Below are 24,516 nucleotides of genomic sequence, written 5' to 3' on the forward strand. Positions count from 1 at the left end.
GGAAGTTCCCATGCCCCAACTAATGCCCACCAGAGTCGTACCCCAGGGGTATAACAATCTTACAGTTAATTCCTACTATCTAATATGTATCCCATTTAACAGTAACACCTATCTATAAGGGGCGCGATCCTACATATGTATGGATACCCTATACTATGAACTTGCAGCTATAAAACTGTAATAAAACTGTTATAATACATAATTGTTATATAGGAGATATCATTGATCTTTATAAATCTTCTCATCCCTCGGTTCAGATTAGTTAACAAATAAATAACTAAATAATAAATATATAAAAAATTGTGCGTAAAAAGTTAAGGATTACGCCTTTAGCTTAATAAAGATCTCAATGTTGAGTTGCAGACGTAATCTTCCTTTAATTTGCTTAAATCTTTTATGTTAAGACTTTCAGCGATCAGCTTTACTTGCTTTAAATCAGGAGCAAAATCGTGTTAAATAACATAAAATAATTCTCTGAAATCTTGCTTTGAAATCAGTAAAGTTTTCATAAATTGTCAGTTAATGAAATCAGATTAAACTTACTTTTAATCAGGACTTAATAGAATTACATTAGAATTCTCCATTGTTAAAGACTGTCGCTTGAAATCGACTTAAATTCTATTAAACGACGAATACGTAAAATCAGTTTAAGGCAAACCAATTCGGATATTTCATAAAAACACTAGATTGTTGGGCTTGGTGGATCTCCCACCTCGCCCATTCTCCCCCAGACAAAAGCAAAACTTCTGAAGCGAATTTCCTTCGCAAAATCCCCAAAATATCCTCCACCCCTCTACTATTGCCATTATTGTCTTGGAGCCCTTAAAGGGCGATTTGAATAAACTAATCCTTAGCCATATATCTTCTTAACACATGATGGTTTTTAGGTCTATCTCTGACCTAAAGGACTTAAATGCTAGATGGCATTCGTCTAAAAAGTAGACGGTCGATGACAAGAGGTCTTTTGTTGCAAGAAAATGTTTTTTGTGACTCTTTTTGCGAGCTTTCCAGATGTATCCAGGATTTGGCATTCGCGTATCAGTTTTCAAATTCATTGCTAGGTGATTAATACGATTTCGGTATGAAACTTTCCAAGGCGAAAAAAGTTTTATTAAATTTTTGGGCTGGAAACATTGGAAGTCCTTTTAGTAGATGCTTATCCGTTCCAGAGGAAAATAGCTTTAAAGACCCTCCAACTAATCTTAAAGAAGACTGAGGCTCAGAGATTTATCGATTTTATAAAAGTGTACATTTGAGTGTAATTAATTTAAGGAGGAGGAGATTAAGGGCCAAATTACGCAGATTTTTCCAGCCACCATTAGGGCTCCATTTCAGTTTGTTCTGAAAGAACGTCTCGGTGCTGTTAGTGTGGAATTTAAGAAGCAGCTTTTGATTGCTATTAAGGGTCTAATTTAAGGGCTATTGCTGAAGTTGTTTTTTATAGCAATTTTTAGGGTTATCTGAGGTTTGTACCACTCAATATTAATATTTCGTGCTATGCTGAAGGGACAGGACCTGAAACGAGCATATCAAAACCCCTATAAAACGCCGTAAAATTCCAAAGTTTTATCCAGACCTACTCCCCAATGTTTTAATCTTACATGTCTTGTAACATACCTTTTGCCATAAAGACAATCCACAGTAAAGAAATTAGCTGCGGCTCCTGCAAAATCTCAGATTCATTAACAGTCCCGACATAACATACTTCTAAGGAAAATCCTTTTGTCTGAAATTATGGCCCTAATTTTGAGAGGACTTACATGATGTTGAAGGCATATAGGAAGGAGGAATGCGAGAAGGATCCTCGGGGATTTCTTGAGGAAATAAAATCTGTATATTGTGGTTTTTGTAAAGGAGAAGTTTTCGCAGTTTTCGTTCACATCCGAGGAGGTAAGGGGCCAAAATGGTATAAAGTGTAATAAAGTTAAATACTGAGAATGGCAAAAAGAGGAGAATTCCGGAGGTAACTTACAATTTTCTGAAAAGGCATTTTGCCCATTTGTTGCTCAACGGTACTCAGAGAAAAATTTTCTAATTTTGTTTGTCGATATCTCAAGAACTTGCCGGGTAATTGTAGTAGCCAAGCAGTTTCAATGAATTTGGGGAAAAACTGAATAGCTATTCGAGACTAGCCTTGGCACTTTTTTCTATTTGCATTTGGAATTGGTTATTTCAGGTTAGATGCCCCAAAGAGATATCTAACCTCCGGGCCATATTCTCCCCTTCATTGAGACCATTAACGTTAATATCCCACTTCCTGCATGCCTGTGCGACCCATAATCCAGATGCGAGATCGCTAAGGTTACAAGTCTAACAACCCTCGTAATTTTCGCATCTGGAGGTAATTTTCCTAGAAATGTTTAAATTTATTTCAATACCAGCTTCTGTACCAATAATTTCATCTACAGAAACTTAATTTAAACTCAAACTAACTGTGAAACGCAATAAGCAATCGCACCGTGTGCGTCTCATTATATTGGCGCACCTGACACATTAATTTCCTCGAATTGGAGCAATTATGGACAAATTGCCCGCGTGTAAAACTTCGGAAAATAAAACTTTGCGAAAACGCGTATAGCCATTCAATTATGATTTTATTGTTCCTCGCTCCAAGAGAAATCAAAAACGGAAAACTGGGATAGACAGGTATCACGTGAACAAAATGCGCTATTATGTAACTTCCAGGCACTTTAATTTTTAATTTCGAAACCATTTGTTTGGCAAAAATACCAAAAACAAAGCTGTTTTGTGATCGCAAATGTGAATACAATGAAAAAATGTCATTGAGCTTTAATTTTAGTGCGATAGTGCGTCATGGAAAAACGCTTTAAGGTAGATATTAAATGAATAGGAAAATACTAAAGAAAGCAAAAATTTGTGGAAGTCGGCGGAAAAATGAGTCAAATTAGGGAAGAATGAGGAATAATCATTTCCCAAAAGCTCAGAGGAAAAAGAAATTAATTGATACGATAAGAATTAATTACGCGTTTTTGTAGGGAATTTTACAAGAACTTGCGCTGGACAAAGAAGGGCCTAGAGGATGCCGAGGAGGACAAAAACTGACTCATAATAACAAAGCTATTCTTTCCAAATCGTACTGGGGGTACGGCAAGTTTCCGTGACGGACAATTTCCATCGTCCCTATTAAGCAATTTTTTGGGTCACCTTCCAAAAATCCGCAATGACTCGAGATCGATTTTTTTTATGCGAGATTTCTTCTAATAAAGCATAAAGATGAAGAATTTTTGTTCGTTTTCGCCTAATCCAATAGCTTTACTCAAAATCTCCATCCTGCCGTTTAGAATAGTAATACTATTACCCGCCTATTTTGAATAGTCGCATATACACCAATACGTGCATTGCATCAGTACACTGTATTTTCTCTCTCCATCCGAATACCAAATATTTTATTGTCCTACATAAAAATTCAGTTTTGTGCCCGGGAATGTGGGATTTTCGACCACAGAAAATCAACAGTGAGAATAAAATTGGAAGGCAGTGGCATTGCCCATTTAGCTTTAACTGAACTTTTTAGCGTAATTAGATTTGTTTCCGTGGCTGAACTAACTTTACTATTAAAAATTCCGTCAGCGAGCTAGAAACCGCAGTTTGTGTCTTCAACTTGGCGGTAGTGGCAACTATGAGGGTTTGGGAGCTTTATTAGAGCATTGAGAATTTAATTCAAACGTTTAGACTAAATGCCGGCACAAAGTGGGATGATGAGCCTCGCAGAATAGAAATTTTGAAGTTAGTTTTTGCTCAAATAATGGGAGAAAGTTGTTATTTGAATACCTCTGGAAGCTACGAAATAAGTGTAGTGTGTGGTTTCGAAACTTCCTTAAAATTTCTCCCTCAGGCGCTCCCTAAATGCCGAAATTGAAACTTTTCATGCAATTTTCCACTCAAAGATGAGAACGCTATACAGAAAATATCTCATAAAGTTCCAAAACTGCTACAAAATTTCGCAAACATAATTTAAGGTTGTATGACTCACCTTTCGTTGCAAAAATCGCTTCCATAATCCCATTATATTAACAATACGTCGCTAAGCAGATTCGTTTCAATGCGGATTGGAAAGCCAATTTCCTGCTAATTAATTGAACTCATTCATTACATGGTTCAGACAGTAATTGACCAGTAATTCAGTACAATCACATTAATCGTTTTTGAGAATATAAATGTTGTAGCTTTACTTGAAATGTAAACTTTTTCTGAATGTATTGAAAGCTTTTATGGACCCAAATCTCCTGGATATTGAAGCCGCTTTAAGGTTCAAAGAAATAAAAGATCGTTTTCCATATGGGGAGTTGAACCCCCTTGTATTATCAGGGTCATACGACAGCGCAAAGCGACCCCTATATGTGTGCGATCGAAGCAGTTGTTATTTTAAAGTCGGTTTAATGGTTTCGTAGAATCGCTGGAAAACAAAATCAATGATTTCACTTCTATTTCAGCTAGTCGCTCTATAGATGGCTCTGCATGAAGGCGTTTGCGAGTATGGAATCTATCGACTTAGCGCTGTAAAGACTCTAAAAGGTCAATGTTTTGAGCTTTGCACCCCTCGCGAGATGGCGCTGATCATTATTGATGTAGGTCAAAAGTTCAAGTTTTTTTTATTGTTTTAGCAGGTTACGACAATGAGTGTAAGGAATCTTCAAGCTCTTATTTCTGTCTGAAATAAATATGATCAGTCGAAGAGAGTTAATCTTTCTGGATGAGAACGCGAGAAATTCGAATAATTTTTTCCAGATTATACCGATAAATGCGGTCTAATAGTGTAAATGAGTATTGTTAGTCTATGCGTGCAAAGTGAATTTACCTTGATTGGTAGACTCGTAAATAACAGTAGTTAGCATGAACTGCAAGCAAATTACTCCAGCACACGATTTCGCGCAATAATAATAAATTCGGCATTCAAATACCCTTAAGGCTGCATTAACGTGGACATCTAAAGTTATCCGTTATCTTTAAATTTTCTCATCTTTGCTCCCGTTGATGGGCTATTCGAGTCAATAATCTTGACCTCTCTGAGCGTCCGAGTCAGCCGAAGATTCTTATCATAAGGGCTTAGCTCATCCACACTGCCGTTTGGTCAGGATTGGAATTAAAAGTCATGAGCCTTATAAAAACAAAATATTGCGCTCGGATTCCCCAGAAAATTAAACGAATTGTTGGGAGTATCAGGATATCTTTCTCATTGTGGGTACGTGTTTAGTGATTCTAAATTCTGAGTAGAGATTGGATGGATGCGAGATACACGCTTTGCATGAGGAAAGTTGGCGCATGGTAATCTGCTTATGGAAAGCTTCGGTTAGACTTTTAGAGGTTCGCACAACGTTGTGTTTCCGGAAGCCTGTGGCATCAACAGAGAGTCTTAACTATTGATTCAATTTAAATAAACTTTCAGTAACTCATAACTGAGCTGAACATACGCCATTATTTATTTACCATTTTCTACCCTGAGAACCGCTTGTTAGTTCAGGTTAGTTCATTTTCCTGATTTCCTCGTATTTCAGCAAAATAAGCGCAATTAATTAACTATAAACTGTGGATAGTGGGTGTTACCCACCATGACATCAATGCCGAGTGGGCCTGATCTGGGCGAAGCCCTAGGAACAAAAACTTCCAATCCAACCCTGCTTTCATTGCTGACCCCTTACTCTAGCTATGTTAAATTTAAACACTTGGACGTGCCACCAGAGCAGTGAAGCCTCATCCACAGCCCCTAGCAAGGCTCGGGTCCTAGATACATGAACAGCCCTGCAAATATTTCTGATATTTTAGCCACTCTACAGGGTGTCTCAAATCAAGGGGCCACTATGGGGATTTCGGAAACCGTTAGAGATACGACAACGTTTAAATTATGACAAGGTTGCGAATTTTTATGCTGAATAAAATATTGTTTAAAAATCCGAAAAAATTCCAACTGGTTCCAAAGATGTATGAAAAAAACCGAAGTTCTGATATTTCCATTTTGCTTCCTTCTGACGTTATTCCCGTACATATTGGAAAGGGAATGACAGATTATTAGGGCTTAGATGGCTGTCAAGCAAAACTCGCTAAATTATAATGGCTGATTTGTCCAAAGAATTATTTATCTATTTTTACTCATTTTTTCATTTTAACACTTCATTGCAACTAATGGAAAATGGCATTTTCAAAGTTTCCAAATTTCGAAAAGGGTGATATATTACAAATTTATTAACCTAATAGAAATTCTAGAATTGCAAGTCGACGATGTTTGAATCAGCATCCCAATCGAGAGCAACCTCATCAAATGTTGTTTTCTAAATTGGACAAAAATTTGATGGAATTTGGAAGTTTTAGTAAACCCATAAATAGTTATGGTCATCGAAGAAATCCACATGAAGAAGAACTTATTTTAAATGCGGTAAATTTTCAAAGTTATAAACATTGTATCCATTCGTCGATTGAAATTTTTTTCAAAGGTGAATAATGCCCTCCAAAGGTTTCTTAAGCGTTTTGAAAGGGAATTGCACATTTTTAGAATAAGAACATGGCGAACTTTGCGTTTTAATAAATATAAAGCATATAAAATCCATACAAGCCATGCACTTAGGCAGGGTGATAACATTAAAAGATTTAATTTTTGTCACTGGCTTCAAAATAAAATTACTGAAGATAACAGCTTTTTTTCAAATATAATTTGGACTGATGAATGCTCATTCTCAATGAACGAAATGTTTAACAGACATAATAAGCATCGTTGATCGGCTAAAAATCAGAGATAAAATGTAGAAGTTAGACTACAAGGACAAGCGTCATTTAATGTCTAAATCGGTATGTGGCATAATAAAATTCTTGGCCCTATAATATATGACGGCACTTTGACATCCGAAAAATACTTAGAACTAATATTATGTTATATTCTGGATTCATTTGAAAACGAACCGCTGATTATTTTACCACAGTTATGGTGGTCATAGGACGGTGTTCCTCCACACAATGGACGAGAAGTAACAAATTATTTAAATAGGATTTTTCCAAATTTATGGATCGGAAACCAGGGACCTGTGAGGTGGCCTGCTAGATGTCCTGACTTGAATCCCCTGGATTACTTTCTGTGGGGATACCTTCAAAACCGTTTATACGGTGAAATTCCCAATAATATTACTGAATTACCAATGAATTTAATGAGGGAAATAACAGCACTTCCTCATCGATCTATTCAACGTATGTTAAGATTATATAAACTGAGTGCAAAATGTATCGAGGCGAATGGCTTTTAATTCAAATACCTTTTATAATTTTCTATTATTATTTCGATTATTATTAATTAAAATATGTTTTAAATTTTTAATTCAATTAATATTATTATTAATATAAATATAATTGATAATCTTTTGTTATTTCTGAATTAATATTTTTCAAATTTGGAAACTGCAATAAAATATTCAGTTCATATTAAAACCAGAGAACTGATGATGGTCGCCAAATGACGAAACGTCGGAAATAAAGTCTAATTGTGCCATCTTCTCCATCAGAAATAGAAGCCCCGATAATTTCTCATTCGCTTTCCAATATTTATGGGAATAACGTCAGAAGGAAGCAAAATGGAAATATTAGAACTTCGGTTTTTTTCATACCTCTTTAGAACCAGTCGAAATTTTTCGGATTTTTAAACAGTATTTTATTCAGCATAAACATTTGCAACTTTGCCATAATTTAAACGTTCTCGTATCTCTAACAGTTTCCGAGATCCCCATAGTGGCCCCTTGATTTGACCACCTGTATAGGGCTGTTTGTACACATCATTTTTAATGCAATTACTTCTAATGAGAAAAAATCTGTATCCAAAAATACGAAAATCCAAGATGGGGTTCATAAAAAAAAAGTTTATGATGGTTGTCGAAAATCGAAACGTTGGATTTCAAATGTGACATCTCCACGTTATAGAAAAGGAAATGTTTCAAGGAAAGGTGTCAATCAATTTGAATTACCTCGTCAAATAAACTGACGAAAAAATGTTTTTCCAAAATCTCTGTTTTTTTAAAAATATTTTCGAAAGTCATTGAAGTTTAAAACAGCATATTCTTGAACTCTAAATTGCGCAACTTTATCCCAATATAACGGACCACGCATCTTTTATAGTTACCGAGGTCCTTATGCTTAAGTCCGAGAAAAGGACACTTGCATTGGGAGGATTGCAGTATATCGTTTGATTTCCGAGATATGGGGATACTTTGATACAGATTTTTAAAATTTTATAGTGCCTAAAATGAAAAGTTTCTCAAACTGAATTTTCAAGTGACCAGATCTTCAATTGACTCCATATAGGTTCCAATTAATTAATAAAAATTAGCCGAAAGACAGAGAAATCGTGTGTTTTCACTGAGGTTTCAGGATGATTTGGGTGTCTGTGTAACCGTAAAATAAAAAAGAAAAACTTTATTTTAATGAAAAAAAATGTTTTTTACTCTCTTCTATATAATTTCTATAAATTTTGTCAGATTAAATTTCGTCGCATGAGTCGCGCTCGCAAATTTAAGTTGTTACTTAAGCAGCAACTCCGATTACTTCGACCGAACTTCGATTATTCTAATCCCCAATCAATTGGTAATACCTCAGAAATGCACGTTCCTATCTAAACTTTATACATTATGCCGCACGTGTGCTCCTGTCGTAACAACATGACTGACACATTTCTAATACATCCACATCTAATGAATGCATAATAAGAAATAACTTTCGAAATGGCAGCTGGAGGGTCTGTCGAGACGCAAATTTTAAAAATTCAACGTGCAGAATTTTCTACAACTTTTGAATACTTTATGAAAGAGGGTCCAAGTATCGATTCGGTCCTACGGCACGTAAGGCGTGCACTAATGGGGCATTTTACGAACAATTCGTGGGAAAATTATAATACTTCTCAAAGATACTATGAACTTTAAATTGTATTAGATTCATTAAGTCAGATGTTGATGCCGGGCTTATTATTTTAAGTTTAAACTGTGCTTAGGCAATAAGGTTAGGCACGAGGCGGAAATTAATACGTGAGACTCTCATTTGCTTAGAGTTAATTTTACAAAAATATATTAAAAATCCGGGGATTTCTCTTATGCAAATAAGCCCCCGCGTTCCGTTATAAAACCGCTTTTTTCTGTTGCAGGCATTTTTCTAGAGTCATTTAGTCTACTCAAGTGGAATAGGGCACCGTCCATAAAACAAAGGATTAGGCTTGCCCATTTAATTTGAATAACCTATTTATCTGTTTTTTTTTGTGTGGGCGAGATATGGTTTAAACAACAAGGGGAGAAAGCGAGCGAAATCACAGCTGAAAACTGCGGAGATATTTCTCTTGATTTGGTCCATGTGGAAAATGAAATTACCCCCATTTTATCGGTCTTTCTTCCGATTTAAAAGTGCAAAAAACTTGAAATATTTACAATCTACTTCGACTTTTGACCCGAAACAGATTTCGGGGCTTATTGTCGCCTAAAGTCCTTTCAATTTGACAACCAAATAGCGCCGGAGCCGCCTGGAATTTTAATTTTCCCTCGGCGGTTTATGAAGTATTCAGAAGTTCGACGGACCTGAAATTTAGGTATTCCGTATTTTATGGTCGACTGAACGCAAACCCCTGTAAAATCCGGCATTTTTTGGAAAAAGTAAATAGGGAATTTTCAACTACACTCACTTTCACATGAGAAGCACCACCCAGTAATAATAATAATTAAGTCTTGTAATTTTGGCAAAATAATGCTTCATAATAGAGTATCAAATGATCAGACTTTCAGTAAAAAAGAAAGAATGCTGGTGGTGTTTGTGTCATCGACCTATTAGATTTTTTATTCAATTGTAAATAAATAAAATAATATTTACATGGAAATATCAGTTTATTTTGTTGTTGAACTGTGAACAAGACATCTCAAAATGCCCCCAGTGAGACAGCGTCGAAATTTTTCCCACATTTCGGATTTTGATACAGGGCGAATTATCGGCATGAAGGAGGGTGGACTTTCTTTTCGTGAGATTGCCCGAAGAATGAATCGGAACCACACCACGATTGCGAGAATATGGTCTTCGTGGTCTGAAGAGAGGGTTCAGCGACATCGTCTAGCTGGACGTCCTCCCCGTAGCAGCAACGCACGTGAAGATCGACTTCTTAGACGGATGGCCATTGGTGATCGATTTCAACAATGTCTGTTGCAGTAGATTGGATGGGAGCTCTAAATCGTCGGGTGTCGATGGCAACAGTTTACAGAAGAATTTCGTCTTTTGGCCTGCATTCATACCGCCCAAATCTACGACTGCCACTAACCGCCCAACACCAAGCTTCCAGATTGGCCTGGTGTCAAGAACGAATTGATTGGAATCATGAGTGGAACAATATCGTCTTCAGTGACGAGTCGCGATTTTGTTTATGGATCAATGATGGTCGTAGAAGAGTCAGACGATACCGAGGTGAAAGAAGAAATTTGCAATTTTCTGAAAGGCGCCACACAGCTTTAACACCTAGTGTTATGTTCTGGGGTGCGATATGTGTTGGCCGAAAATCTTCTCTTGTGTTCGTTCCAGGCACCCTAAACGCACGTCGCTACATTGACAATGTTCTGAGGCCAGTATTAGTACCTTTCATGCAAACTTTATCAAATGGCATTTTTCAACAGGATAATGCAAGACCACATAGTGCGAACGTTACGCAAAGATACCTGGAAGAAGCAAAATTGGAAATACTGCCTTGGCCTGCACGGTCACCGGACCTATCACCCATCGAACATCTTTGGGATATGATGAGTCGCCGTCTTCGAAATTTACCGAGGCCTCCAAACAATGTGGATGACCTACGACATCATCTTGAGGTAGCATGGAATGAAATACCCCAGGAAGATATTGATCATTTGTTGCAAAGCATACCGCGAAGAGTACGTGCTTGCATTGCCGTACGAGGCGATGTCACTTATTATTAATTTTTTCATTATCAAATGTTGTATCTTTTAACTGAAAGTCTGATCATTTGATACTCTATTATGAAGCATTATTTTGCCAAAATTACAAGACTTAATTATTATTATTACTGGGTGGTGCATTTCATGTGAAAGTGAGTGTATTTTGAGGTTGTACGGCTAACTAATATTTGAAATTTTGAGTTTTTACGTAAAATTTGAGTCTGACTTTGACTGATCTCTGATATATCACCTGGCTCAGTACTTGATCCAGCCTGGAAACTGTCTGCAGTGCCCTTTACAGGGAAGAATCATAGAACATCAATTTCACTGCTGTTTTACCATAATCTAGTCAGTTTCCCTAGAGCGGTGTAGTGGAACTACAATGGAGGACATTCCACAACACCGTTGCAGGACCACCTTTAAACCATAAAATACGTTTAAATTTCGACATTTCCCAAACAGGGCAACCACAAGGGAGCGGGAAAATACACGTATCCTATTAGCACATTGAAAAGTTCCATTTTCCGGGCTCTTAATGATACTAGGAATCCAACAATGAAAAATATCGTTCATTACACGTTCCCACACACCTACCAGTGGGTCTTGAGTCAGTATTATCGCTATGTTTGTAGTTACAGTTTTTAAATTTTTGTCTTAAATTTTTAAGATCGTCAAGAAAATACTGGAAGATATTTTTTCAGCGTAAGACCTCCAGGTTTGACGGTAAGATATATAAAGCAAGGAAATGAGTATTAGCGGTTTGCATGATAAAAAGGTACACGATTGCATGAACGATATTTCTGTTTATTCGTCTGAGAAGGTAATTTCAGGAAGCTTTCTGCTTTATAGATTCGCTTTCTGCTATAAATATCACCAACTTTTCCAAAACAGCACGAGTTTCTTGCAAAGTTGTTTACGAGTTTAAAAAATCAACTTATCTTGAGTAAACAACTCAATTGCAGGTATTGCTTATCATTTTCAAAAATAAATGGTGAAAAGTATCATTAATTATAATTGCAAAATGTATTTTTTCTTGCTTGCAGCACTTTCCATTGCGCATGACAGATGTCCGAATGAGGCCAATTCCTCTCCTCACGCGGAAGTCCCCATGTTCGGCTTCACCTCGCACGAGAACTGTTACTCGCTTAAGGGAAAAATACTATTATTCGGGCTCGTAATGGAATATACTTTTACGAAATTTTCTAAAGGAAGATTTTTTTTTCTTCATTTCGAGGTTAGCTGAATAGAGTTTCCGCAATTATGATGATTTACTTGAATATTTCACAAGTGCTTAAAAATTAAAGGCTTTGGCCTAAATTCGCCGAAAAGGTAATGACGAAGTGTAACTGCTTTCAGAAATGTAGGGAAATTTGAAAATTTATCTAAACTTTATCGTATGTTACACCCACTCATAACCTTTTAACATACGACCCACCTTCCTTTGCAATTCCCCCATTCCACCTGTTTTCGGCCGATTCGCCTCTGAATTTCAGCCTAACACGATTTACCAATTAAAATACTATGACAACATTGTAAAGGCGAAAGATAAGCGAAACTCATTTAAAATTTATAGTTTAAAACATGGCCGTGCCAACGTAATTTATCTCGATGGAAACTTGGGCTTAATATGGAGTTACGAATGGAAGAGTTCGCTTTTTATTTAATTTATGAGGGAGTGAAAAGTGCTTTGCTGCCATGTGGTGGAGAAACGTCGGTTTTCTAGTGAACCGACTTACTGTTTAAGTTATGTTGTGGATTTTCCTGTTACAAGGAGAAACGTGTCATCAGAACACGGGAACCGAATAGAAATTCCGTTTATGAAGTGGAATGTAGGAGGAATGCGCAAATTGTGCACCCTGATTGGAATGCTGCCCTGAAATACATAGTAGAAATTCCCTTGTATACCTACTCACACTTGACGAGCAATTCTTTGCCTACATCCGAGATAAAAATATTGGGCAGATTGTGACAAGATGTAAAACGCTTTTCAAATCGAATGATCAAGTTGATAGCATCCAGAGCTTTCGCAATCAGCATACATTTCCTGAACGACTTTTACCATCGCCAACAAATAACGTCACGTGAAAACTCCCGCTTGGATCTTCAATGAGACTGAAATGCTCAACCAACAGACCCAAGAATTGTTCTTTTTGAACACCTCGGATGAAATCCCAAAAGGAGAAACTGGCTCAGCTATTTTAGCGCAGATGCTCTGGAGACATTGCTAAAACTTCCCTTAAAGCAGAATCCAAAAAGTAAATGAAAGTTTTTCATATTTGAAGTGAAAAGTCAGCCACAATTTTCTGCAAAATTTATTTCTTTACACCAGAAAGCTCCAAATGCAGGTCCTTCACGTTTGCAAGTGTGCTGCCTGGACTTAAAGGCGTCGTTATGTTCAATGATTTTGAAGTTTTGAGAGTTTTTCCTATTTCTTGTATGACTTGCGAAAATGTACGAAAATGCATTTTCAGGAATCCTAAATTTTGACTTAGGCAGCCAAGCCAACAGTATGGGATCCATATCAGTCGATCAGAGCGAAAAATAGTAGCTGGAAAATTCGATTTTTTTTTACTTTAGAAAAATGTTGGAAATTTTTGGACCTTTTAGCTTTGATATCTCAGGAATCCTTGGAAAATTTGCTATGGAAGAATATCTTAAATTGCAGCTTCTGTGAGCTTTATGACCTTTCGTAAACCTCATTGTAATATTTCTTTTTGAGTTTCTAGAATATAGGGTGACCCTAACATCCATTTTCGCGATATTTAAAATTATGAAGAATGAAAATGCTCGAACGCACTTCCAGGGTTCCAGGACCTCAATTAAAGTATCTCGGGTGAATATGAGATAGATACCTGTCGATTAGAATGCAGATCAGTACCTTAAAAACTTCACCCACTTTTTAGTACTCTTAAATTTTTCAGTGCTGATATCTTGGGAATCGGTAGAATAATTGCCTTAAAAACAGCTCAAATCCATCTTCTTCATGGGTCCTATAGTCCTGCGCATACCGAATTATAATTAAGTTCTTAGATATGCTATCATTGTTAACACAGAATAAGAGTGTAAAAAATAGGAATATGCGTAATCAGCAATACATTTAATTGTGTCTTTATAAGTCATAAGTCAATTAAGTAATAGAATTTGCCTTAAAAAGCGCAATTTAAATGCTAACTTAACATCCAAAAGAGCCCATTTCAACTGGAAACGTTTACAGGTCCGGAATTTATTATTGGCCCAATTAGTTCCCCGCATTGTGCCTTCAGAATTGGAACCGGAAACAATACGGCACCTAAATTAAATATTAAACTGTTCCTTACGACGTTACTTGGATTTCTAATGGAACTAGCTGCAATATACAGGGTGTTTTAGATGACATTGCAAATATTTTATCTATATACTCTATTGATAAAGTCACCTAACACATTTTGCAAGACAAGTTAAGTATATTTCGGGGCGCGCCGTGGGTGAGTCGTAGAAACTCGCGGAGTCCCATTAAATAGATTTCCGGTCGCGTGATTAAAACTTTTTCTTCGGATCCCACTTTAGCTGATACTTTATTCACATCAATATCTCAATGGCACATCGATAACTTGAACATGTTTGATATGACAGGAATCGGAAACACTGAATAACACGGGTCGGAAAATGGTTTGACCGACTCCTTGGGTCAATTTTCCTGTCAGGTAAGTGAAATGGACAGAGAGTGCGAACTTTTTGGCCGTCGTAGAAAAATAATTTCCAACGAGTTATGTGCAAACTCTCACTGGAAAATTTCTCGCACACTCATTGCTCAAAAATTAATAAAATAGAAGCTTATCATTCAGTCTGTTATGCGCCTTTAGTCCAACAATTTAAAGCCGAAATGTCAGCAATTTAGCATTATTGCCAATAAAAATGATCCACGATGTGTCCCAGTCAGTTATTGCTTGAAGGAGGACGCTCCTCTTCCCATTTTATTCCTTTCTAATGGAGGAAAAAAATTTGCCCATTTTATTCATAGTTTTTCCAAGGGGGGACCCGTTGGGGTCTAATGAAATATTCATTGTATATCTAAGAGAATCTGCGGAGATGTGGTTTTTAAAATCCAACTGTGACCATCAGGAATTCAATTTCATTCATTTTTATCCATTGACAAAATATAAAAACCCTCATTTTCCCGGCTCATTCTTACGATGTTATAATCGGGATTAATTAAATTTTGGATTAAAATTTTAATGGAGGCCTTTCTTTGATCGGTTTTTTACCTTCAAAGAAAATTTGTTATTTATCTTGTGCAGTACCTTAAAGTGCCAGTTTCTCATATACTTTTTTCAAAATTCACTATTATCATTATTTTTTAATCTTTTTTATTACTTTTATTTATATTAAACGTGTTATTACTGCAAATTATAGATGCTCTCATGAACGCTCCATTAGCTTACGTAGAAAAAGCTTTAATGAATGAAAAAAATCTCTCCACTCCATCATCCATGGCCCTTTAAGAAACTCACATATTTTTAAGAAGCATAATAAAGTGGGGACCGACAGAAATTGACTACGCGTATGGGCAAAAGATGAAAATAAACTTCATCTTCCTTGATCGCATTTAGAGAGTACATAGAATCGAAATTTCACTCACTTACTACACGCTTCTTTCGTTCCACTTGAGTGAATCAAATTCTAGCAAAATACTCAAAATGGTAAAACAGCAAAAGCTTTTATACTCTTAACACCCCTTTGAGATAAATCGAATTTTCAGTGTCCAGTAGATAATGAACAAATACGAACTACCAGGTTTTCGCAATTTCTTGGCACAGTATTTTTCCGGCTAACTCGTGCCATTTTGGGCTAATGATAATATTTTCGTGTAAGGGTTTTTAACCATTCGAAAGAATGGGGTGTGTTATGAATCGTTTCAAAATAACACGCTTTGCGATTTCATTTTGCTTTCATCACATAAATTTTATACAAATTCTTCAATCCAAAGCTCTCACGATAATAATAAGCATGAAAGTATATTTTTACCTTTCAAGGATTATATCAATAACTTTACTCCCTCTGCGGAGTGAATAAAGTAGATAATTCACTTTCAAGGGAGCGAATTCTTTTTTATCCTTATGACGTAATAATTGGGATCGCGTCAGCAGAATATTAATATGTAAATCAAAAACACCAAATGCTTACAATTTTAACACGATAATTTTATATGTATTACGGGTACTAGAAGGTGTTTATCGTGACTTGAAGCAATAAGAGAGCAAAAATAAATGCTAAAAAAATTAATATTTATAATTATGGTACATGGTACCAATTTTCAGCTAACTTTTTCCAGAAAAGTGATTACCATTGACGTAGCTACATTAAATTCGAAAACATGAAAATTCCGAAAAACTGTAACTTCTTTCTATTAACTTATTTTAAATTACGAAAATGGCATTGAGAGAAGGTTTCTCAATTCAGTACGAATTGGGTTGTTGGGAGAAACCCGGATCCCTTCATTTGCCGGATTTGTCGTCTGGAAAACCACTTTAACCCAAAATCGGATCTGGAAAATAGGGATTTACCAAGAGCGAAAGAACAGTTCTCATCTCCTTAGGGTATGTTTTAATAATTAGATCATATCTGGACCTAAAAGGAATGTGAGAATGTTGAAGCTGGATAATTATAGCGCAAACTCACAAAACACCCTAAGGGCGAGTAAGAGAACTCAAAAAACTCTTGGAGTAAGTCTGGATCTTTAGTAGAAATTTATTATTTCCTGAATTTCCTTCGTAAAATCATTGCACAAGCGGCCCTTCAATTCCAAAGAAGATCCCAACAAATACTGTCATTTGTATCAGGGCAAAATTGCTAGTTGTGATGTCGCTTAACCCAACAGCACCAACTGCCTTACAAAGCCCAAGAAATGTATTATAAACTCCAGCACAACAACGATTTCCTCCAACCCAGTTCGACCACGTCGATACTTTCATAACAACCGTTCACTTTACTCCAATAAACTGGAAATGAAATTAAACTTTTATGCGTGTAACATCGATAGTTTTCAGATAGTTTCGTGACGAGAAACTAAGTTACTCCCTTTGCTTATATAGTCGGACTAAGTGGTGAAATGGCAAGTTTGCCTAAAGCAAATTGACTATGGAAACTCGGAAGCAAAGTAACTGGAGCAGGTCGCAAAAGATAATTCGATTCTCATATTGTTATTTAGCGCATAATTATCCAGAGAGGGGAAATTTATGGAAAAGTTGCGGATAGGGATGCGAGGGCTAATGCACACTGAGATAGTTGCATAAGCCATAAACCTCGTGAATAAAATGTCGATAAACTTTCCAGAATTAACCCGATTATAAATAAACCAGCACTCGTATGCAAACTGGAAATAACTTTAATCTCCGAGTCTCATTTCATTTTAGCGTGTTTTTGTAAGGCACCTTAGGGACCACGCCCCGGTGAATTTTCATATTGTCACTTCCTGGCCAGAGTAGATTACGAAGTTTGGAAAGCTTTTTGGGAATGAATTTCCACAGCTTTCCGAGCTTTGGATAGATTTCTTGCCCATGTGGGCTGCTTTAATGCTTGCTATGAGTAAGTCGACACTGTGTAGACATTAGAACGAAGGCTTAGAGTGCGGCACAGCGTTTTAATATTACCATTGTTGTTCTTGGACATTTTTTCACATCGCTCATGATAATCTGCAAACGTCAAATGAACAAAATTCATATTGACTACAACACCAATAAATATTCTTTATTGCTCCTCTCAGATAAACAATTATCTGATGCGCCTCATGGAATACTAATTATTATTAATTTTTCGGGCTTTCATGGCAAAACAGCTGCTGTTTTATATTGAAAAACCCTCATTCCACATATTTCCAAATTGTTTCACTACCAGAATAAACTGATCTCACGTATGCAACACATGAAAGCCCTTTTCAAATTAAATGTCCCTTTACATTTCACGGTTGATACTAATTGGAATTATGTAGTTTTAGTTGGAAAACCCTTTGTGTTAGTCCGGATTTACGATTATCTTGTTATCTGTATTTAAATGCCGGTTGAATTCAGAATTTAACCGAGCCAGAGAACCTGGTTTTTTTCAAGTCCATTGTAATGTATCTGTGGCTTCAAGACAAGATCCAGATCAAGGGCCCGATCCGCAGCGAATTATTATGTCTCAGGTGCCGATAAAAACGTTCGGGCCCAAAAAAAGGGGACCTGGCTTGAAAACAATTGCAATTTTTTGGGATTTGTACTGATTTTAGGGGCATAAACAACCATTTTTAAGCTTTGCCGTGGAGCGATTAGAACGATTCCTAACAAGCATGGAAAGTTATTGTATCTATCGAGGATGCAGGTTGTGCTTTTATAGGGATAGTTGCGAAAAGTCAGAAAATTTCAAAATTGGAAATGTGTTCAGTCATTTGGGGATGTTTCCCCGATGAGCGAATTTTGGACAACCGTTATTCCCTGCAATCGATAGGTGATTAGAGAGGAAAGCAATGACTATGGAAAACTTACACGAAGGCCAATAACACGTTTTTGGGCCCAATTACTTCACAGGTTCCGGAGATATCAAAGGAATACTGGAACATAGGGATCTGCCAACTAACCCTCCCTTTACGGCCCGACCCTGGAAATCTTCATCTTCCAAATATGCATCTATATCTAGTGAAATTTAAATTATCTCCCTGAAAGGATGGTATTTATGAATTTCTTACTGAGAAATTCAGAATTCCTTTTAACTAAATACTACGCTTTAATTCTCTTCATATTTCTTTACATAACATCGTCATTTTAGTGTAGTTTTTCAGACTTCCATTAATCGTAATCTGGAAGTAAAAATTAAGGATTGTCGGTTTTTGGAGGCATCAATCCAGAAATTCAATGCCGTCCTTCCGTTTGGAATCCCAGGAAATACTAAAAATGCGTAAAAGCTTCGCGAGTCCCTCGCAAAGAAATTCCCCATTGTCTGAATACAGCTTATTACCCTTCTGAAATCGGCCCTCGTTAGAGGGCCACCCCAGTTTTTAACCCGACAAAGCATCTTCCCTCACTGCTATCGATCACTTTCTTTTATCCAGCGCCCCTCAAGCAAAGTATCATAAATTCGCCCATCTCTGTCGCATTCCCTCGGAGACATGAATAGCCAACAAAACAAAAGGCCACAATAACAAATAAAGGCGCCAAAATAGGGCCCCCGAACATCACCTGCAATCCAGCCCCGACCTACGTCCGCACATGTTCCAAGTTTGACCCGCATTCTGGCTAGGAACGTAGTTCTGGGATAAAGTCTGGAACAGCCGGCCCGACGAGCAGATATGGAATCAGTCGCAAAGCGGCATTTCCAACTGATGTGCCAACAGCCAGGCACAGAAGACGCGCTTCTAACGCGACTTGGACAAAGTTTCTTTGGTGCTGTGATGGACCATTTCTAGTGAGGAGAATGTATTATTTTATGGCTGGTGTAGTGCAAAACTGCGAGAATATTTTAAGGTAAAACCTCAACATTAAACGCCGTTCTTAATCAAAAATCATAACGTGTATGTCGTACATTCATGGATTATGAGTATTTTCGCCCATGAGATCAAATCTAGATACCAAACTCCAATATTTTCCTTCAAAATATTTTTTTCACTCTTCCTGAGTATTTAGTTACAATTTCCGGGATTCCAAAGTTCAACAACCCCATGCCCTACATTTGCCTATATTTACCTGGATGCTGCAACTCTTCCCTGTGCATCCCCCTTAAACTCGTAATATTAACGAGTTTCTTCGGAGCGTATCGTTCCCGACTTTCCAGAAAGTTTCCTTTGAGGCCGTTTAATGAGGGTTGTTGCATTTTGTTTATTCTGGAAATTCAGAATGCAGAATGTTAACGACCTGTTGCGGCGAAGCGCATGCTAAGTTTGCTGCTTGATTGTGTTCCGACTTTTTTCTTCTTTGTTTCGCCTGTGCCAACTTTAATCTAATTATTCAGAATTTTACTAACTTTTTTATTGCTTTTTATGTCTGGAAAAATCGGGATTACTACGATTTTTATCCCTGTAGACATTTTTCTAGCTTTTAAGCTCATTCAAATGCTCTACCTTACTCTGCAAATATTTAAACAATTTTAGCTTGTAATGTGTAGATCCGAGAAACTCAATACCTCGGAAATTTTAGGAGACATGAGGATCATGTTTGTACCAGGTTATATTCGCAGATATCTTCAAAAAACTCATTTAAGATGATTTTTGAACCAGGTTGCTTTATATGTTCCGCAGATACTGACGGTACGAAATGGAAAAATATTTTAAAAATAGGTACCTTTTTATTTTGTAGTGTCGCAATGTTAGAGAATCACGTAGAAAATCTTTCGATGTCAAAAAATCCACATCCAGTTTCTCAGTTTAGAAATTCTAGAGAATTAGATATTCCATAGGAAATTTGGAAAATTTTAACCTAAGAAATTTGTAAAATATTCAAAAAATATTCAGAAAATTTGAAAAATTCGTAAAATTATGAGAATTTCATAAAAAACCCTTCAGTAGCAACCGTTCACCAGTAATATTTGGACATTTTACATTAAGCCTTAACTCCGATTTCGGTGAGGTTAGTTCAGGCTAGTTTGAATAGGTTATAGGTATTTTACCAGACTGATTTGGATCAAGATGAATAAATTTATACGGGATCTGGATTTGGCACTCTGAATGAATGACAGAAAAGCTTAAAGTGCTTTTTTGCATTATTAATTTTAAGGTATATATATTCATTGAAAAGGCTGTTACTGATTGATAGATGTTCACTCCGTTGGAAACACATTAATGTTTTCTTACCACCTGGAAAAAGCGTAGGAAATCGCGCAATTTTTTTTAGAGGGAATAATTTCCAGATTATCCAGAACAAAATACAACCCATACGATTTTAATCGGGGTACTAAATCCATCGAATATAATAGCGTGAATAAATCATACCCCCCAAAAGTACACCATAATTTCGAAGCTTATATGTGTCACGACAGCAAACGAAAATCCTGATTCTGATGGGTATCATCAATCTCTGATGAGACACAATCGATTTTCGCAATTTAATATCGTTTTTTCCTGGGGTAAGGCCATTACTTAGTTTGGTGCCTGCAATGGTCTGTACTACAGATAATATTATTTGCTCAAGATATGATAATGACGTAGCTTTGAACGCCTTCTATGGCGATACCTGCAGTTGTTAAAATTTAAAAATTTTGGCAGCGGCCCACCGTTAATCGTAAAAAATCTATAACTCTGCAACTAAGTGAATGATTGACTTTTCCACTTATTGATAGATCTAAATATTCACTATAAATAGACAAATTTTCGTTTTCCTGGAGAAGAAAATAGAAAAGCATCGGATGCAGAAATCAAGCCTCTGAAGTGAGGCACAATGGTTCAGCAAAGTGTAAAATTTTCAAAAAATAATAACGCTGAAACTAAAAGAATTATCGATTCATTTTTTTTCAATCATCCTAACTCTCAATATTCACCATAAACTCACACATTTCGATTTTCCTGGAAAAGAAAATAAAAAAGCACCCGATGAATACTTCTTGAGAGGAACTTGATCTATACAGAATCCGCTACACGTGAAAAACCTCAATTATTCCGACTGAATTATTTTCTGACATAACATACAGAATGGCACCTAAAGTATTTTGATCTAATTAAGTTATCTCTCAGTTTCCTCAACATTCGTGCCTTTTTTCAATTTTTCCATTGTTTCTTCTAAATTTTTAAAGCTTTTCTTTATTTGTAAACCTGAATTCGAGGAGGCAAAAAATCCATTTAGCCGCGCTACAGTGGTAACACATTTAACGTGGTAACCCATAAACACAACTCTTTGCACCTTTAATGGAACTCAATTTAGCCCTGCTTTAACTCTATACGCTTTAAGGCCGTTTTAAGTGCTTGTAAAGTGAGTTTTATAGGTAGTTTTCAGGGAATAAGCAGCAAGTTTCCCATGCTAATAATGCAAAATTAATTGTTTGTTTACATAATAATATGCATATTAGATTTGAGCTTCAGCTATGGAGGAAATCCTGATGGAAACGGCATTAAAGTGGTTGTTGAGGTTTTGCGAAGTAATCAGAGTTAATCAAGGGTAAATCAGATGCAAAACCGAGAAATATATTAGAGAAAGAAATGTAAAACTTTAAGGAAAAGGAGGTTCTGGATATAGAAATTATTTTTCTCGGGATCTTTAGGTCAAGAATTTTCGGGATTTTCAGCAGACGTCTCTTCAATAATTAGGCCCTTTAGAAAGATTTTGACGAGGTGGAATAAAAACTCTATGAAAAATAAATTCTGAGTTTGGTTCTGTACAGGGAGTTTCGGCATTGTGTGGGGAATTTTGGAATTGCACAGAGAATTTTCGCATTGTATAACGTTCCCTAGAAACCACTCTTCTGCGAGATCAAAAAGCTTCTCTAGGCAAAATCATTTTTTTTAGTCGGAATTAGAAGACAACTCTCTTGCTGCTAATTAATAAAGTGAACGATATTTTAGAATTTTCATGGAGAATCGCCTCAATAATTAAATCACCCCTTAAAAAGATTTACGTTTTAGGGTCACTGGTCTAAATCTCATGGTCGTTGCAAGGGCAAATAATGGCTTGTGAAAAATTTCAGTTTCCCTTCGTGCAAAATAAATAGTTCCCGTCTAAATTGCGCCTCTATCAGATAAATTGGCATCAGAAAGGACACCAGATCCTTTGTGCTAAATTTGATTGTAGTGTGGACCTCCTGGGGATACTCTATAATTTCACTGTAATTTACTCCTCCTCTTTATATGTTAAATCAGATTTCTTGTTTCGTAATGGTAATTATTGTGAAGGGAAAAACTGAAGTGTAGAGGCAGGGCTATTGAGCCTTCCAATATTCCCCCCATTTAATAATAATACACGGACGAAACAAAGAGGCGTTGATAATATGGATTATCTCGTTTTCATTGCGAAGGTATAGCAAACAGTCGCTTATTTACCAACCGAAACGCTTGTTAAGAGATAAATGTGGCAACTTCCGTTATTTACCTTCGGAACTACATGATGGAATAAAGTAATCCATTTTAACGCGTTAGAAAGTCGTTTGTTTCTTCTGTTGATGGCAGGGAACGGCTTATTTTATTTGGAAAAGCCAAATAAAATAATCTGGGATTTTTAAAATTATTATAAGGGGTACAAATGAGTTTCCGCCGTTTAATATAAAAAATTAGGAGTTTATTGTGAAAGAACTGCGCATTATATTTTATTTAAAGTATTGTCCATCACTAGCCACTACTTTTTTCTATATTTCTGGCAGCATTCGAATACCACGTCGGAAGGACTCTTCATCTTTTGAGGCTATCCATGAATCGACCCAATCTTTGGTATCTTCATATGATGTAAAGCGCTGCTCAGACAGTGCATGTACCATCGACTGGAATAAGTGATAGTCGGATGGGGCAAGGTCTGGTGAATATGGCGGGTGGGGTAGGACTTCCCAATTAAGTGTTTCCAAATAGGTTTTGACCGGCACTGCAACATGCAGACGAGCATTATCACGTAGGAGAATAATTTTGTCGTGTCTGGAGTAGTAATGGATGCGTTTTTCCTTGAGTGCTCGGCTCAATCTCATTAATTGTGTTCGGTAGAAAGTTCCAGTAATAGTTGCGTTCGAGCTCCAATAATACTTCCAATTTCGTATCTTCGCATACTTTAGGTCTTCCACTGCGTTCTTTGTCTTCCACGTCAAATTGATCGTTTTTAAATTTGTGAAACCACTCGCGACAATTTCCATCACTTAAAGCAGCCTCACCATATGCGCCTCAGCTGCAGATTTTTTCAAATTAAAGAAGTAAATTAAAAGTTCCCACAAATGACGTTTATTGGACATAAAACTTGACACTATTGAACGAAACAGAGTATGTGATACTGATAAAGAGTCACTAATATTTCAACATTATGTTCTTACTCGATGACCAAATTTGCGATAGTACGTTTTACATCTGACAATTTCAAGATAATCTTCTGGTGGGCCAAGTTTTGTCAAACAGCGGAAACTTATTTATACACCTAATATTTATGTGTCAATGGAGACTTCAACGTAATTTCGTAGGCTAAGCACTAACTTTATCTGGAAGATATTTTCATGGAAATCAGGAAACTGAATAGAATGACTTCAATGGACATGATCTTGATAGTGAAGTTAGCAGGACTTTCCAGGATCTGTCAGTCCTTAAGGGTGGGCTGTAGTGAACTCACTGGACGATCTTAAACATTTTTCGAAATTTGATTTTCTGATTAAAATTGCAATTAAAAAAAATATGGTTTTTGTATCTAAGACAGCCATTAGAGTGTGGCCCTCATTCACTGATCGTATTTAGTGTTCACTATAAATGGACAAATTTTCCTTAAAAAAATAAAAATTCACCGGACATATGAATGAAGCGTACCATGGTTCACCACTGATCTGGCCTCGAAATTGATTTGAGAAAACTATAACTCAAAAATTAAGTGAGTTATTTTTCCAACACTTATAGCACTAAGTGATTCTTTTAAATGAACAAAATTTCGTTATCTTAGAAAAAGTATTAGACATGCAACGAATGCTTAAAAAGGTTCACCGACCGAATTCTCAA

At 36.5% G+C, this 24,516-nt stretch overlaps 1 protein-coding gene across 10 annotated transcripts in view; it reads left to right on the top strand.

Annotated features, from left to right (window-relative positions):
• Positions 1–24,516, top strand: part of Syt7 (Synaptotagmin 7) — a 260,026-nt gene that overhangs the window by 114,414 nt on the left and 121,096 nt on the right. Inside the window, exon 1 of one of the 10 annotated variants that reach the window (XM_066401749.1) lies at positions 19,232–19,384. The exons of the other annotated variants lie outside the window; for them this stretch is intronic. Coding sequence (XP_066257846.1) covers positions 19,335–19,384 — 50 coding nt within the window. The 5' untranslated portion in view covers positions 19,232–19,334. Of the gene's footprint in view, positions 1–19,231; positions 19,385–24,516 lie in introns of those variants that run through there. 10 annotated transcript variants of the gene reach the window in all.

The sequence above is a fragment of the Euwallacea similis genome, chromosome 23, assembly GCF_039881205.1.
Source record: "Euwallacea similis isolate ESF13 chromosome 23, ESF131.1, whole genome shotgun sequence".
Taxonomy (NCBI): domain Eukaryota; kingdom Metazoa; phylum Arthropoda; class Insecta; order Coleoptera; family Curculionidae; genus Euwallacea; species Euwallacea similis.